General features: G+C 45.6%; 1 protein-coding gene across 4 annotated transcripts in view; it reads left to right on the top strand.

The window, feature by feature from the left end:
- Yipf1 (Yip1 domain family member 1) overlaps positions 1-17847 on the top strand; it is a 37190-nt gene that overhangs the window by 4405 nt on the left and 14938 nt on the right. For 3 of the 4 annotated variants that reach the window (XM_063236532.1, XM_063236531.1, XM_063236533.1), the window contains exons 4-7: positions 10141-10221; positions 10464-10551; positions 15499-15615; positions 17006-17083. In XM_063236532.1, coding sequence (XP_063092602.1) covers positions 10141-10221; positions 10464-10551; positions 15499-15615; positions 17006-17083 — 364 coding nt within the window. The remainder of the gene's footprint in view (positions 1-10140; positions 10222-10463; positions 10552-15498; positions 15616-17005; positions 17084-17847) is intronic. The other variant, XM_003464065.5, reaches the window with a different exon arrangement.

The following is a 17847-nucleotide window of genomic DNA, read 5'->3' as shown; positions in this document are numbered from 1 at the left end:
CAGTGCCAGGCAGTGGCTACACAAGGGTCAGTGAGCTGTGGCCTTTACCTTGCTAGGGACAGGCAGACAGAGCGTTAACCACCATGGAAACACTGGTGGAGGACACGTGGGGAGGAGCAGAGAACAGCTTCCTGGTAGGAGTCCCTGGGTCTGCATCTGGATGAAGGGGGAGGGAGGTGGCCGGGGAGGAAGGCGGCTGAGGGCGATGTGTGCAAGGGGGCGATCTTGATGAGGGCAGAGGGGGACAACATGGTGTAGGTGTCATTGGCTAGCGTGAGTCCTGGCTTTAGTGGAAATGGAAATTAGAACTAAATCTCAAATTCACAGGAAAAAACCTTTTGATTGGAACATGAAGGGGAAGAAAGGAAAGAACTTCAGCTTAGATAGCTGGAGGGGGCTCACTCTGATACTGACATTCAGACTGCTTCAGATCTCAAACCTTAGTGGTGGACTGGTGTTGATCATGTCCAGTCCTGGACTTCAGGGTTCTAGAATCTCTATGGTTGAGGGATGATTTTGATTCCAGGAAGAGACTGTCTTTGTCTGTGGTGATCTTGGTCATGTGGGGCTCCACCTTTCCTGAAATCCAGGTGATCAGGTTATTGGCTTTTGTGGGTCCTGAAGAAATTTTTTCCAGGGGCTGGGATTTAGCTCAATGGCATAAGCTCCTCCCTGACAAGTGCAAGGTCATGAGTTCAATCCCCAGTACCAAAAAAAAAAAAAAAAAGAAATTCTTTTCAAGTTTTTGGTGTTCTGAAAAGAACCTTAGACATGACACACATAAAAGACAGTGAAATGTACATTTCTTGAAGGTGGAACAAAAGTACGCTGTGCCCAGTTTAACTAGTAGATCCCTTCCTAGTGAGAAACTAGGGCACCATGTGACAATGACAAACTCATAGTTGAATATTTGACCTTCAAATTAACGTCAAAGCGGAGGTAAAGAAGCTGTGGTTAGGACTTCCCGTAACCCCAACTATGGCACTAGTTCTAGAGGAGCGTTTTCCAGAGAAACAAGTGAAAACAGAATAAGCTGTGCCTGTATCTAAAGGGAATTGAATTTGTTTGCCCCTGGCATCCGGCATCACTGCGTGTTTCTCACTGGAGTTGGAGATCCCTGTGGACAGGGTCTGGCAGTTTGCCCCAGGCCCTTTTGTTCTCTTTGTCAGAGTGGGGGGTGAGGCTTTTGGCGGCCTTACTGCTCCCTGAGAGTGGCCACCGAGTCACCCACATCAGCCTCACAGCAGGGCCTGCATGATGCCTGACAGTCATGTGCCGGTTGTCTAGTTTCCTTGCATTTAAGGCAGGAACTCTCTCTTTGACTAGCCCTGTCTTCTCGCTCCCATGACTTAGTGTGCTTAAAGCATTGTTGATTGCAACAGCCATGATTTTGGCTTTTTTCCTTGGTTTCTCTCTTTTTCGTTCTATTTCAGATCTCAGTCGTTGAACACAGAAGAGCCTCTGTCCAGCAGTTGGGCCCTAGGAGTCTTGGAACCCATCTGAAGTTTTTGTCTTTTTTGCTGAATTTTTGCAGTTGATTGGTCCCAGTGACTGTTTTCACGAAGAGCAGGGTCATCCTGGGTTCTGTGTTCTATGCATGTGCCCTGGGTCTCATAACTGACAGATTACACCTACTTACTTCACTGAATTTGGCCCAGTCCTAATCTTCTACCTGGTTCACAGGTTTAGGATAATGGCTCCATCCTTCTAGTATAGCTGAATGTCCCTGTAAACTTAATTTGGTGACCTCAGTCACTCAGTCTTTTTTTTCCCCCTGAGTCAGGGTCTCACTGTATAGTTTAGGCTGGCCTTAAACTCAGTACGTAGACTCGGCTGGCCTTGAACTTGCAGCTCCTGAGTATGAAGTGCTCTTCGTGAAACTCCATGAAATATCAAAATAAGTGCTAAATTTTATGTTAAATTAAATGGTGTTATATACTAAATATTTTGGCAGAAACTTAAATGTAAGAACCCTGTCCTGCCAATAGTAAGATGGTCTTGGGAAGGGCACTTTTACTTTCCTGAACCTGGTTTTGCTCATCTGAAATATGAGAAAAGGATCAATTGTCTTGTGGTCATTATCATCTCCGATGATGGCTAATTTTTACTTATTGTTTAAATTCTCCTAGCCATCAGTTAAAGTCTCTTACTTGCATCATCTAGTATAATCTTTCAAGAACAAAAGCCAAACCCAAGGCCCATTGCTTCAGCATATACCTGTAGTCCCAGTTCTGAAATTGAGGCTGGAAGATTGTAAGTTCAAATCTAACCCGGGCAATTTAGTGACTTACTAAGACTGACTCAAAAAATAAAATAGGGCCAATGCATGTAGCTCATTGTGAAAGCCCTGAGTGCAATCCCTAGTCCAGGGATGGGGTGGGGCGTGAGAGCCCATTGACCAAGAAACTATTTTTATCCTCATGGTATAAATGAGAATGATAGAGACAACTGAAAGGTAGCAAGTGGAGCTTTAACTCAAGGCCATCTGAGTCCAAGCCTGTGTGTCTTAACTGCTAGACAGCGTACAAGAGGAAGCAAGTGTTAAATGCTCACAAAAGTGGGTACTATTAGGTATGGGGGTGTTAGAGTTCTCTAGCGAAAGGCCAGTAAGATATATTTGGAAAAAGAAAGATTATTTTAAAGAGTCAGCTAAGTGGAGGTTTGGCAAATCTAGAATCTGATGCAGGCAGCCTCCTGGCTGGAGTCTCAGGAAGGTACGTCTGGAGGCCATCTGCAGAGAGAATCACCTCTGCTGTGAGGAGGGAGGCAGTGGGCCTGGGTGGGGTGGGGCTGACCTTTTATTCAAGTCAGGCTTTCAATTGTTGGCTGAGGCCCACCCACATTATAGTGGACAATCTGCTTTACTCAGTCAAGCAGTTATAAATGTAAATCTTGTTCAGAAACAGGGAGGAGAATGTTTAACCAATATTCCTGCACCAGTTGACATGTGAAATTAACATCGCACCGAATAACACCAGGCACCAATGTTTAATAAGAAATATAGCCAGGCATGGTATGGGGCATGGTAACACAGTGTAGTCCCAACACCCTGGGAGGCTAAAGATGGAGAGTTACAAATTTGAGGCCAACCCAGGCAATTTAGTGATTGAGTAAGACAGACTCAAACTTAAAAGAGTAGAAAGGGCTGATGTAGCTCAGAAATGTTATCAGATAGCCCCTTCTAATTAAATGTTACCAGGTTCTGGGTTGCTCACCTCTCCTTCTGGAGTTAAGAATCGAGGTTCTCATCACAGTCAGAGAACCAAATGAGCAAAAAATAATAGCAAAGTTTATCTGAGAAAGTAAACATGAAGACTGAGAGAGAAAGTGGTTCTGCTCAGGCCGAGTAAAACAGGAAAAAGGAAGATAAAAGTATACCCTGGAGGAGGCAAGGTGGACCGTGGTGAGGAAAGCCATGATAGCAAGCTCCTCTTAGCCTCTGTGTCCTTCAGTGCTGTCCAAATCTCAGGGAAGCCTGTGAGAACTTTCACATTCAAATCCTTGGAGGTGGTGCTGGGATCCCACGTCTCAGGCTTATGTCAGCTCTAGGCCTTCCTCTTGAAAACCAGCTCAAGGCCTCACAAGAAGTCCAGGTGCAGGGCTTTGGGAACTGTTCTGCACATGTGTTCCAATGTCTTTTAATTAACATCTCCTTCCTGAGCCAGCTTTGCCACACCCTAATCTCCGTATCCGTAGTCCTATTCCAGTACTCAGTTGGTAGGCCCAAACCCACTAGAAGAGGAATGACTTCTGTGGCTTGCTTGGTTCTTGTTTTGGTGGCTACAGGAACTGGAAGGGGTTGGTTATTAGGTGTTAAATTGATCTCTGGAGCCAGATCATCAGTAAACAAGGGTGCATGTTTCTGTCCAGTTTGTTAGAAGACACAAAGAAAAATTAGTGCCAAACGGTAAGAAAAGTGCCTGAGTCTTAAGCCAGAATGTATTTTCAATAGTAAACGTGTGTGAACTGTTTTCATTTTCCTACACAGAAGTCCCTGCCAATGCAGTTTCAGTTAAGAGGCTGAAAGAGCCCATAAGAAGTGTCTGGAGTAGCTCCGGGCCCTATAACTGGTGGCAGTAACATCCCACTCATGTAGACACTTAATGACTTTAGGACTTGCCACTGTGATCATTGTGACAAGAACAGCCAGGGTCCCTCCTACCACCATTGGCCTCCCTCATCATCTGTCATCTGAAGCTCTTCTGTAGAGCATCTTGACTCCAAGTGGCAATCTTGAAATTAGACCACAGGGAGCATTTTTGATGGGCCATGGTTATTTTGCAGGGCTGTTTGGCAACCACATCTGCCTTTGAATTTGGGAGACAGGATCCAAGGAGCCAATGATAAACAACTGCTACTTCACTTGGGAGACTTACCACCTCAAGGAGGTTGAGGATCACTGATCTGGTGGCTAGTCAGAAGTCCCTTGTCTTTCCAGGTGGCAGGAAGGCACAGTTGGCCATCTTGTCCCCGGCAAGTTGAAGAGCCCAAATGAGGGCAGTAAGTTTTGCCTTTTGGACTGAGGTTAAAGGAGGGAGTCCTCTTGCTGCAGTGGCTTGGTCAGGCTGACTGGCAGGCTCTGGCCTCTTAATGCCATCTTTTATGAAACTGCCGTCAGCGAACTGTGTGCTTGCCATTCCTGTCAATGGCTGGTTTCAGATCGGAACGGCTGGCATAATTCTGGTCAGTGGTTTGTTCACACTCATCTTTACCTGATGGTTAGTTGGGAGGAGGGTGGCTGGGTTTAGAACTATGCAAGACTGAAGAGTGATGTCTGGGTTTTCAGTAAGTGTAGCTCAGTATTCAGTGAGCTTTCTCCAGTCATCCACTAGTGTTCCTTGACCTCTAACAGGGCCTTAACCCTGGGTGCAGTTAGAACTGAGAGCTTTTGTCCAATTGTTATCTTAGAGCTAAACGCACCATTGCTTGTAGGCAGCTAGGCCAATCTTGTGCCACCTAGTTAATCATTTGGAAAAGTAGGTCATCAGCCCGGTAGCTGAGCCCAGATACCAGGATAATACTCCAATGGCTATTCCCTGTTTCTCAGCCATGAAAAGAGAAAAAGGCTTAGCTAGGCCTGGGATTTCTAATGCCAGGGCCTGGAAAACCTCCTGACAGCTGGGCCCATTAAGAAATCTGGGCCTTTTATGTTGGGACACCTTGTAACATCTTTTTACTAAACAATTGAAGTCTTACTGATGTCTTAATGAAATAATTCCTTGGTGGGACTACAGATAAGGGGGTTATCTGCACACTGTAGTAGGACTCCCTTCTCAGGCTGTCTGTAAGATCCTGAGCAAGTGTGAGGGCCATCTCTAAACCCTTTGAGGCAGTGTCATCCCGGTCTGCTATTGGCAGATCCTCCCATTGAAAGGCAAACAAATACGGCCTTGGGAGCTGGGGTTCTCCAGAATAGAAAAAAAGATGTCCTTGAAATGAGGGCAGAAATCAGTGTCTCCTGAGATCTCTGCAAGGAAGGTGTATGAATCTGCTACCAGGGGCTGAGGACCACTGCCTCGTTGATTCTAAAATCTTGTTCTAGGCAATATCTTCCTGGTAGCTGGATTACCAGTAAAATGGGTGGTTCGTACAAGGACTGGCATGGCATCAGTAACCCTGTAGCCAAAAACTGATCAGTAATGGGCTTTAGTTCCACTCTTGCCTCTCTTTTGATGGGATGGTGCTTTTTAAGGTACAGATTAGGGTCCTTGAGCTGAATGATTACTGGGGTACCCGAGGATGCCATTGTACCATGCTTAGGGATCAACTCTGCAGAGGAATCAGGTCCAGTGGAGCTGGGTTGACAGGTCCCTGATAACTAGGACACATGTTGCCAGGAGTTTGAGTGACAGTGGCTCTGAGCAGGAGGAGTATGTCTTCAAATATTGAGGTAGGTCATTTTGATAATGTATAATCATGAAGGCAGCTTAGCAAAGGAAATCTCCCCACCTGCAGTTCAGAGTGGGCAATCCCTCCTTCAGGGTCAGGGGTCCTTGTCTGTATTTGGCAGTCTTGCAAGGACTCCAGGCTTTTGAGGGCACTCCTTTTGATGGCAATCGCTTGCCCTTGAAACGCTCAGACTTGCCTCTCACTCTTTGGACTACGTGGTTCCCTTGGTGTCACAGGCTTGTCATGAACCTTATTAGGGCTAGCGTGGTTCTGGCCTGCCTGTTTTCTTTACACAATTTCCATTAGTAGTCTTCTTTATCTCGGTTATTTTTGGTGGGGAGGGGAACTGGGAATCAAGCTTAGGACCTCGCATTTGCCAGGCAGGCTCTTTGCCCTAAGCTGTATCCCCGGCCCCATTTGTCTCGTTTATTAAAGACCACAAAGGCCATATTGTCCAATGACTTCTCACAGCTTGTGGGCCTTGGTGGAGTTTCTAGGGTTTCTTTTTTAGGATCTGGAGCTGACTGGCTGATCAAACAGTGCCCTGGGATAATTTAGCCCTCTCTAGGCTCTGGGTATATTTATGGAGTACATTAAATTAGTGTATTTATGGTTCTTCAAGCTGTTATTGATAAACTTCTGGATTTTCATCAGAGTCCTGACTGATAGTTCTGAGCTTACCGTAAGTTACAGGCATAGCCATATCCTTACACACAGCAGCTAAGGTGGCCCGAAAGTGTAACCTCTGTTTGGTTTTTCTACCCCAGTATCTTAGTCCCACCTGAACCCTTCTTGGAGCCCAAATAACACATCATTGTGCTGATTGCCCCCAGGTGAGGCCACAAAAGCCTCATTACTGCCCTGTTTTGCAGCTCTTAAGATTCTCTTCCTTTCTACTGCTGTGCAGCAAGAAACAAGGATAAACCGGACATCTTGCTAGGTCAGCTCAAAAACCACTATCAGGGTATGGAGTCTGTCAGCAAACTTTCTCAGGGTCTTCAGAGAATTTGCCCAGTTCCTCTATGCTGGCCACTTCTCAAAGGGATAGGATAGTGGCGGACTTACATGTTGAGTTCTCTGAATCTGGGGCTTTACGGCCCCAGGCCCCAGACAGATCTGGACCTGTATGGGGGTAGTCCAGGAGGTTATCTTTATACTCTGAGGCGCTGATGGGGTGGAGGTTGGTAAGGAGTAGCTTGTTGGGGGAGGGCTGAGGAGAGGTGGCCCTCACCAGTGTCAGTGCTGGAAGAGGAGTTAGTTCTATGGCAGGACTGACAAAGGTCAGGCTTTTGGTAGTGGGCCATGAAGATTTGAACATCAGACACTTATGACCATTTTCCTTGTCTCTTACAAAGTCTGACTGGAGTGTGGTATTACACTTCAAGCAGCCATTAGGGAGCCACACCTCCCTATCACCGGTTGGTACGTAGGTCAGGCCTCATTACACAGGAATATAAGATGTTTACTTCTTGAGGGTCTTGAGATTGCGTTTGTCCCTGCATCTTAGAAGGCATCCAAACAGAGAATCACGTGCTTGGAATGAGGAACAGATGAGGTATTCCCCACATGGGTCTGTGAACAGGAGTAAGAGTTGCATTGTAGGAACCTTATAAAGTGACCTACAGGTCATCCCCAACGCCTTCAGCCGAGACCATCCCCTGGTAAAACCAAACTCCTTGGGATTCAGACATTCAGATGTCTCAGGCCTTGTGTGTGCACTAGTGCCACTTTGGACTTTTGGATCTTCCCCTTTGGCCACCACCCACCTCCTGGGCAGGGGTCTGGAGCTGGAATGCCCTACTGGCTAGACATCTCTAGCCATTTACAGAACATTACGGCATGCCAAGTGCTTCCCCCGAGAGACCTCACTGAAAATTTTCCTGCCTCTTGGGGATCCTGGCAGAGTAATTTAACAAATGGCCTTCTGTCCTGATTGGCTATCCAGAGAAACAGGGCCTCTGGGGCCTGATAAGTTTTTGCTGCATTGCAAGTAGGGTGGTGGGGTTTGCTCACTCACGGGGGGCCAAAGGGAGTCTAATGGGTGAGGGGCCCAGTAGGTGGCAGCATGAGAACTGGGACTAGGAGGAGCCCTTGGGGAAAGGCCCTCCCCTGGGAGAGGAGGCATTCTGTGCCCCGCTGCTGCCGGTAACCCAGGCCAGGCCTTGCTCTGAAACTTGACCTCTTGTACAGTCCATCACCCCTGCCTAGCCCCTTTCTCCATCCCCAACTGCCTGCATCTCTGCTGACCCACTTCACAGACGGATAGATGAAAACTTCAGTGTGAAGGATCTAGTTTTCAGAGATAAACATCTTGCCCGTTTGCTGTTTGAGGAATGGGATGCAGGGTGAGCGGAGATACAAAAAGATATAGAGGGCTTCCCTCTGCCTAAAATATTTAGGCTTTGGAGACTAGCTACTCAAAAGGAATCCCCAAGCTTCAGGGGTTTGTGACGAAGTAGAAATCATACAAACATAAATGTGAGCAATGCAGGAAAATTTTCTTGCTCCTGGCAGAGCCTAAAAACAGGAAAGAGAAGAGAAAAATGACAAAATTTCCCCAAAAGGAGCCTTACCTCCTGGCTGGCTCGCCGAGATGCATCCCGGGATGATAGGGTCTGGGACAGGTTTCCGGGTTCTTGTGCATGATGAGTAAAGAGTTGGATGTGGCATACAACGTAAGGGAAAAGCAGCAAAGCTTACTAGGGGATTGTACACTCAGAAGGAACAGGCTTGTGCCTACAGAACAAGGCACGGGTTACATTGTTGCGCCGGTTCTGAGCACTTCCCATTGGGGTCTTCAAAGTGTCTCTTCAACTGTGTCTGTTGTGCCTGACCTTTCCCATACTGCACTCTGTTATAATGGGATGTACGAGATGCAGTCCACACACGTGAACCTGCAGTGGCGTGCACAGTCTTCTAGGTTCATTCCCAGTACAGGGGAGAGGGAGGAGGAATTGGAAGTCATGGCATCAGGTCTACATCTGCCGTTGGAGAGCTGTGTTGTGGGGACAACGAGACCCTCCTCAAAGCCTCCTTTACTTTGGAATGTTGGTTTTCTTCCTTCTTTCCTTCCTATAGGATTAGTAATATTTTTAATGCTTAGAGTGAATCAGTACATCAGAATTTTAAGATTGCAGGTGGCAGTAGCAGTAAGGATCTTGAAGTGGTGGGAGGGGAAAAGATAATTATACCAGTTGTCTTCTCGGGTGTGTATTATTTACATAATATGTATTCCACGTGCTGCTCTTCCTTCTGTTCAGTACTGGGAGATGATCCCAGGGCTCATGCGTGCTAGGCAGGCACGCTGCCACTGAGCTGTGCCCCGCTCCGTGTACTGTCTCCTCCCTGTTTCCCTGTGAGGCAGATCTTGTTAACTGTATAGTGAGCCCCTGATTTATGAATGCATTCTGTTCTGGGAGAATTGTTTGTAAGCTGCATCTGTTCATTAGCCAGCAAAGTGATCGTATACAGAGCACCTGTGAAAGTTTGCAACTGGAATGTTTGTAAGTCTAGGACTCACAGTACTATTAGTTAAGGGAACTAGGCTGAAAGGCAATCTGGTGATTCACCAGAGCTGCCCCCAGTGAGGGATCAAGATTTGAAAGCATTTGGTGACTCAAAAGCAGACACTTGCTGCCCTGTTAGTCTAGGAGTGGGACACTGGCTATTGCAGAGTTGGTCACTGAATGCCGAAGAATCTGGTGTTCCTTACATTTTGGTTTCTCATGGAATCAGTTTGTTCCCTCTCCTGCTCCTCTCCCCTCCCCTTCCCTCCTTCCTCCTCCTCTCCCCTCCCTTCCTTTCTGCCTCCCTCCCTCTCCCTCCCTCTTTCCTCTACTTCTCCTCTGTCCCTCCCCCCTTCCTCCCTCTCTCCCTCCCCTCTGTCCCTTCCCTCCCCATCTCCTCCTCCCCTCCCTTCTTCCTCCATGTCCCTCTCCCCTCCCTCCCCCCCCCTCTCTCTGCCCTCTTCCCTCTCCTCTCCCTTCTCCCCTCCCCTGTCCTTTCCCTTCTCTCCCCTCTCCCTGTCTGTCTCTGTTTGTGTCTCTTTCTATCTGTCTCTCTCAGTGTGTGTCTGTCTGTCTGTCTCTCTCTGTCAGTAGCCAGAGTTCTGAAATTGCTGCTAGTGTTTTGTTGGCTTTTTTTCCTGTGATGCTGAGGGCCAAACTCAGGGCCTTGTCCATGCTAAGTAAAATGTACTCTGCCACTCAGCCAAGGCCCCAGCCCTCATTGTGTTGTTTTTATCTTTGACAGTTACTTGCTGGACAGAAGAAAAGCTCTCCCTTCTGGACATTTGAATATTATCAAACATTCTTTGACGTGGACACTTACCAGGTTCGTAAATCTGTTTCATTCATCCTTTTATACAAGGGAGATGTTTTTCTGTGATTAAACAGTCATATCATGGGAAAATCTTTGTGTACGAAAAGAGAAGTCTTACAAAAATAAAGGGTTACCACTTATGTGAAAATACTATCATAAAAGCTCAAGTAGCTGAGTTCACTTTTGTCTTAGTTGAATTTATTAAACTTCTTTTAAAAAGTACTCTGTAGAATTGCTCCTATGTTGTTTTCCAGGTCTTTGACAGAATAAAAGGGTCTCTTTTGCCAATACCTGGGAAAAACTTTGTGAGGTTATATATCCGCAGCAATCCAGATCTCTATGGTATGTGTGGTGCTGTTTTGATACTTTACCATGTAATAGTTAAACTGGGCTGAATTTGTGGGTTGCCTAAAACGCTGGAAAATTACATTGTTGGTGGGATCTATGTTATTTTATTTTTATTTGACTCTTCTGAGATTCACTAGCAATCCTTGCAAAGAATTTAGCGGGAAATACAGTTAGGTATTCTATGAATGCCACAATAACAAGCACTAGTATGCCTGTCAGAGTCTTCAAATGATGTCACAGGCTTGAGAGAAATAGAGCAAAATTGTTGATTTCCTTTCTAGCGGATTTGCTGGCTGTGGCAGTGTGGCGCAGGTAGTCTTACACTTTTTTCACTGATGTGCTGGTTTGGCTGTGCCCTCAGGTGGGCTGATTCTCTTTGGGATTTGGCAGTCAGCTAGGTCAAGCGGTAGCTGTCATTCTTGACCCCTCTGCTGCCTGAGAACAGTCCCAGGGTCCACCCACAGCTTCAGAGGAAATGGTCCCCGTGACAATGGCTGTCTGTATTTGAGGGAAAAATACAGCTGTCTGTATGACAGGTGCTAGGCCAGATTCTAGACTTCATGAAGCAAAAGAATATCCATTATCAGAAAAGTAGGAATTCTCTTTAGAGGTTGAGGGCTCCCTTCTGCTCAGCCCATGTACCCTGTACATTTCTGGAAGTTCCTCTGGGATTAGGGGAATGATTCCTGGATCCATCAGGAGCCTGGTGCAGAAAGACATTGTGCTACTGGGTATGGTGGCACGTGCCTGTAGTTGGAACACTTGGAAGGCTGAGGCAGGAAGATTGCTGAGTTCAAGAGCAGTCGGGGCTATATAGCAAAACCCTGTCACAAAAGAAAAAAAAAAGAGAGAGAGAGAGAGAAAGGACAAAGCTGTTGTGTTGGCCTCCCATTCGGGAGTGGTCAGGGTGGTTTCCGAGCTCTTGCATTGCTTCTTATTTTCAGGCCAAGGATTTCTGAGGAGCAGGCTCTGTATCTGAGGACTGTGTCTCCATTGCCGGTAGGCACCTTGGCACAGAGTAGCTGCTCAGCAGTCTTCAAGCACCTTATTCTGTGCTAGGCCCTGTGCTAGTGGGGAAGATTTCAAGGGAACAGTGTTGTCCCAGCCCCAAGAAGAAGAGAGCCAGCATCTGTTGAGTACCTCATAATTGCCAAGTATCAAGATGAGCACTGTTGTATTATTTTACAATTTCTTTCTTTCTTCTTTTGTACTGGGAATCAAACTCAGGACCTCACGCTTGCCAGGCAGGCACTGTACTGCTGAGCTATATCCGTGGCCCTACGGTTTTATTTCTTATGCCCCAGGATTGCCTTATCTTAGGGTTAGGGAGGGTCCCCTATCCATAGCTACAGAGTTAGCCATTGTAACAGTAGCAGCAGACACAGTCACAGACACTGTGTGTGCCAGACACTGTTCTCAGGGCAGAACTTTTGTTAGCTCATTTACCCCTCATTACAAGCCCAGCTTTACAAGGCAGGTAGTATTATTGACCCTATTTTATAGATAAGAAGACACTGAGTCACAAAATCTCAGCCACTTGCCCAGAGTCCTATGGCGGTAAGGGACTGGGCTCAGTTTTCAGATCAGCACCATACTGCATTCTCCATCATGCTATGCTGCTTCTCATGACCAAGCCAGGATTTCAACCCAAAGTTTGTTTCCTTCTGTAACACTAGTTGCCTAGTGAGATTTTAGATATGATTAAAGTTTGGTGAGTCTAAAGGACTAAAGTGATTAAAGTTCGGTGAAGCTAAAGGCAGAGAAGCCTGGGCCTTGGGGGGTGGCCAAGAAATAGAGGAGAGAAGATGTACCACTATGTGAGGCTGAGGGTCAAGTGGATAAATTAACTCAGATTAAACAAGACTAGCAGAATGCGGAGAGGTGTGGATGACCTTCCAGGCCACCCAAAAATGTCTTTTCCCCAGGTGCCACCATGCCTGGTTTGTTACACAGCTTTGGGCAGGCGGCCCCAGAGAATGCTAGGCAAATCTTTAAATTGGTACAGTTGGCTCCTTGTTTGTAGATTCTGCATCTGCAGATTCCACTCATAGATCATAAATACTTGAAAAAATATCCCATCAGAGCCAGCTGTGATGGTACACATCTATAATTCCAACACAGAGGCCAGGGCAGGAGAATCACTGCAAGTTCGAGGCCAATCTGTGCTGCATAGTGAGTTTAAGTGCAGCCTGAGCTATGTAGTAAGACTCTGTCTCCAAAAAAATATTCCATCTATACTGAACACCAAGACTTTCCTTTCTTCTCATTTTTCCCTGAACAGGACAATATAAAAGCTCTTTCTGCAGCATTCACATTGCTTTTGCTATTACAGGTAATCTAGAGATGATCGAAAGCATACAGGAGGATGTACACAGGGTATGTGCAAGTACTGTGTCATTTTATGTAAAGGACTTGAGCATCCTCAGAGGCTGATATCCTTGAGGTTTTGGACCCAGTCCTCCACAGTAGCAAGAAACATCTGTACACTCACAAATGTCTCCCCATGCCAGGCTGCCTGTTGCCCTCAAGATAAACTCCTAACTCTGTCGTGGCTTCCAAGACCTTGTATGATCTGGTCCCAGTCCAGCTCCAGTCCCTGGCTACTTTGAGATTTCTCCGGCCTTGAGTTGTTTTCTCTGGTTCCTGGGTCTCTGTGCCTGCCTTTCCCTCTTCTGGGTTGTTCTCTTCTGCTTCTGTGGACACCACGTTGTCTGCATGCAGTGCCCTGCCTGAGTGTCCCATGCACTGCCTACAAGCAGGTTGGGTGTTCTGTTCTTTCTCTCCCCAGGTTTCCAGAGGTGACTGTACCTCTGTTCCACATCACCATCTCACCAGCACCTAGCCAGGGCTTCGATGGTGCTTAGTGGCTCTTAGACTACAACCCTCAAGCTTGTGATTCTCCTGCCTCAGTCTCCTGAGTAGCTGTGATTATAGGCATTTGCTGCTATCCCTAGTTTGTTCTGCTTTTTGTCTTTTATGTGGTAGGCAGTCAGAATGATACAGTGTGCTTGAGCCCAGACTATTACAGGCAGCTTGTAGCCTTGGTGCAGGCATCTGTGGAAAGCTGGTGTCTGGAACTCTGGAGCATCCTGTTGATGCCTCCTGCAGAGCCAGAAGTTGGCTTTGAAAAGTGTTCATCTGTTTTTGCTAGTCCTCTCCCCCAGATAATTCTTCATTTTATCATCCGTGAAGGTGCCTGAAATTATCCCAAAGGGTGTTGCAGCATATTAGTGAAATTCAAAAATGAAATTCATAATATCTATTAAAAGTTCTGAATTCAAAACAGAAGGCTGAGACAGAAGGATTGTTGCGAGTTTGAGATCAGCCTGGGCTACAAAGTACCTGAACTATCATAGTGAGACCCTGCCTCAAAAACACACACACAAAAAAATTATATTTGTTAGCCAGATGTGGTGGTACATGTCTTTAAAAAGCAGCACTGTGGAAGCTGAGGCAGGAAGATTGCCTTGAGTTTGAGGCCAGTCTAGGCTGGTGAGTTTAAGGTCAGCCTGCACTACAGAGACCCTGTTTTGTGCTGTACTTTTCCTAGGTGGGGAGAGACAAGGGCAGTGCCTTTGACGGTGGGGTTCGCAAGTCATGGAACATTTAGCCGCTCAGTGGAACATTTTATAACCTTTTAGAGGATAGGCTGATTTTTTTAAAATAACTGTGGTAAAATGTAAGCTATATTAAGATACAGAAAGCTGCCCAGCCAAACACACATGTATATCATCATCTGTATAAAACAAACACATAGCCTGGCATAGTGGTGCTTGCCTGTAACTTCAGTACTCTAAGAGGCTGAGGCAGGAAGATTCTAAGATTGAGCCTAGCCTGGGCAACTTGGTGGCTTAGTGGGACCCTATCTCGAAAATTAAAAATGGGCTGAAGATGTAAGCTTAGAGTGAAGGTCTTGGGTTTATTCCCCTAATTAATTAAGTGAATGAGCAAGGGTATACCTTGCTCAGATGTCCTGGCCCACCCCTTCCCTATCCCTGGCCAGTCAGTCAGTCAGTTAGTCAAAGCACTCGGTAGGGCTGGAGGTATAGCTCAGTGTAAAATCCCTGGGTTCAATCCCCAGTTGTAAAACACAAAAATAAAAACAAGCAAATGCACACACACACATGTACGTGCTTCTATATGTAGATTACTTGTGGCAGAATTTGCTAGAAACTGGTTGCAGTGGTAAGCTCCAGAGAGACCAGATGGAGAGCTAGGGCACTGCTGGCAGGGAGGGAGTCTTAACTTTTATCTGAATTCCCTTTTCTGCCTTTTGAACATTGAACTATGTATATGTATTACCTTTTTGTTAAAAAGAAGATCAAAAGCCTGAAACTGTTCGCTAGACACAAGCGTGGCCGTGTGATGGGTTAGATTCGTTCCCACCTGCAGGGTTGCACTTGCCTCGCTCCTCATTGGTGCTGCAGAAGGACCTGTATGACTCAACTTCCTGTTCTCTACCACTAACCTTTGACACTTAGCTAAGGGAAGTAATCGTTGCTTCTTACATCCTGATGAGGATTTAAACCAAATGTCCATGAATTTTTGATGTTCTTCCAATAAAAGAAACTATACACAAATTGACATCTTTATTCACCTAGTTTTGGGAGGTAGTTTGGCCTTTAGATTCTAATCCGTCTCATATTTAAGGTAACTAATTGTTGAATTGTGTTTTAACTTTTTTTGGGGGAGGGGGGCTGGGAATCAAACTCACAACCTTGCACTTGGCAGGCAGGCACTTACACAGCTGAGCTAAATCCCCAGCTCCCTGTGTTTTGACTTTTTAAAAAAGAAAATCCCCTATTAAATAAGTATTGAACACATCCAAAATTCAGTTTCCCTCACTTACATGAATGGGGAGAGGAAGATAAACTATTCTGTAAGAGTTTAAAGACTGTTGCTTCATTTTCCTGTGTCTGAATTTTCTGGTTGCTTTTGCAGGGCCCTTTTGGATATGTGCCACGTTGGTCTTTGCCATAGCAATTAGCGGGAATCTTTCCAACTTCTTAATCCATCTGGGAGAGAAGACGTACCATTATGTGCCCGAATTCCGCAAAGGTTGGTGAATGGTGCAGCTCATTTAGAATGCTGTCAGTCCCTAACCATGGGCCCCTTTCTCCCAGGCCGTGGGACCCATGTCTCGGGGCTATGGCCCTGCCTTCTCTGTTTTAAGGTTCAAACATTCCTCCTGGCTGAGTTACCACTAATATTTTTTTCCCTACTGTAGTAAAATGTCTATAACATAAAACTTAGCATTTTAAATATATGGATTTAGAGGCATGAGTGTCTTCATGGTATTATAAATTCACATAATTCTGAGGAAAGGTATAAAGATCCAGACAAGATTGAGTAGCATTTAGAATTTATTCTGTTAAAAAGTACAAAGTAACTGAAAGCAGTATGGGAAGGTTCGCCTTGTAGCATTGTTCTGATGTCCCAGCCCTGGGACAGTGGGGCCCTTGTTACTCTGCTTGGGATGGCTCAGATAACTGAGACAGACTGTGACCATGATGAAGAAGAGCAACGTGGGACGTGGGCTTCTGATGGCAGGCCAGGGTCTCTCCTGTTAGCAGCTTTGTTAAGGAGAAGCCTGCAAGAAGCCGGGAAGGGAGAAAGCAGAAATGATCGGGACCCGGTGAGAGGCTTGTAAATCACATTCTTGTTTAACTTCCTTTCTTGTGTCAGTATTAGGCAGTGAAAAGTGCAGAACAGCTCCTGGGGGTTTGCAGGTGGCAGCCACTACAAAGTGAGGAAGTCTGGCTTCCTAGCAGATTGACTTGTGGCACCTTCGCACGCCCCAGCCCCTTCCCTGGCTGCCCTCATCCAGAGAACGTCGGTGGCCTGGGAAGGAGCAGCTCCAGTTCCAGAGCGTGGGCTGCAGCTTGCAGCTCTGTCACTCACCAGCTTGACCTCTTGGAGCAAGTTATTTCCTCGCTCCTGCCTCAGATTCATTGGTGAAGAGGAAATGATAATTCTTACATTTTAGGGCTGTTGTGAGAAGAAAGATTTGATGCATGTATTAGAATAGTGGCTTGTACAACCTGAATTCAGTGAACACTAGCAATTGCTCCCTCTGATATATGTGTGCATACATGTGTGTGCATATATATATATGTGTGTGTGTGTGTGTGTGTTCACAGGTGTGTAGAGATGTATTTATGTGTATGTATATAAGACAGTATCCATGTATTATCCTTTCTTCTCTTCTCCTCTGCCTTCCATACTGATTTTCCATTTCTTTCCTTACCCATCATGGAGTCAGACCCAGATTTAGTTCCAGCTCTCTTTATCAAATGTCTTTGGCTTGAATTTAACCCAATCAAGTAGCTCAGTCCTTAAGTAAAGCAAGATAGGTGAATCAATATTGCTGTAGGTAGTACATACTAACTTTTTCTTTGGGACAAGGTGTTGCCATATAGTTCAGGCTGACATTGAACTCACTTTGTAGCCCAGGCTGACTTTGGACTGAGAGCGATCCTCCTGCCTCAGCCTCCTGCATCAGTTACAGGCGTGCACCACCATACCTGTAAGTTACCTTCTGCGTCAGAGGTTTGTACATGTGTATCGTGCAGAAGAGTGACCCACACTTCCTGTGCACCTGGTAACATAGGAGTATCTTTATCTGTAGCAGAAACTGACATGATATACGTACCAGTAAGATAGTCACAGCCACATCTATCAAGCATTGGCCCATTTTATATAAAGAATATGAGTCACATGTAGACTTAAATCCAGTTTACACCACCTTGTTAATTGTGTGACCTTGATCAAATTACCTTCTCTGATCCCATTGCTTCTCCAAAACAACAATATAGATTATATGAAATAATATATATTAGTTTATTATATTAAAATATATTAGTTATATATATATATATAACTAGTTATATATATATAAATATATTAGAATAATATAAAATTCTCTTAATAATTCTAAAGGTGATTTTGTTTCCAGTGTGCACATAGGGAAACTAAGGCAGGAAGGTTAAGTAACTTACAACCTGAAAAGCTAGTTTGCCTAGGATTAGAACCCATGCCATCTACATATAGACTCTGGCTTGACTATCACACATTCTTGCCTGTCAGTAGAACTCCGAGTGTAATGCCTGATGCCCAGTTGTAATCAGTAAGTGATACCTATAGCTAGAGTAGACTTTCATTCATCTTTTTTTTTTTTTTTTTGTCTTTTTATCGGTACCGGGGATCGAACTCACGACTGCCTGCTTGCAAGGCTTATGCCACTGAGCTAAATCCCCAGCCCCCATTCATCTTCTTTGGTTATCCAAGAGG

The sequence above is a fragment of the Cavia porcellus genome, unplaced genomic scaffold (genome assembly GCF_034190915.1).
Source record: "Cavia porcellus strain 051 isolate PalLab524CR breed Dunkin Hartley unplaced genomic scaffold, mCavPor4.1 scaffold_25, whole genome shotgun sequence".
In the NCBI taxonomy this organism is placed as follows: Eukaryota; Metazoa; Chordata; class Mammalia; order Rodentia; family Caviidae; genus Cavia; species Cavia porcellus.
This window is presented reverse-complemented; position numbering and strand designations above follow the sequence as displayed.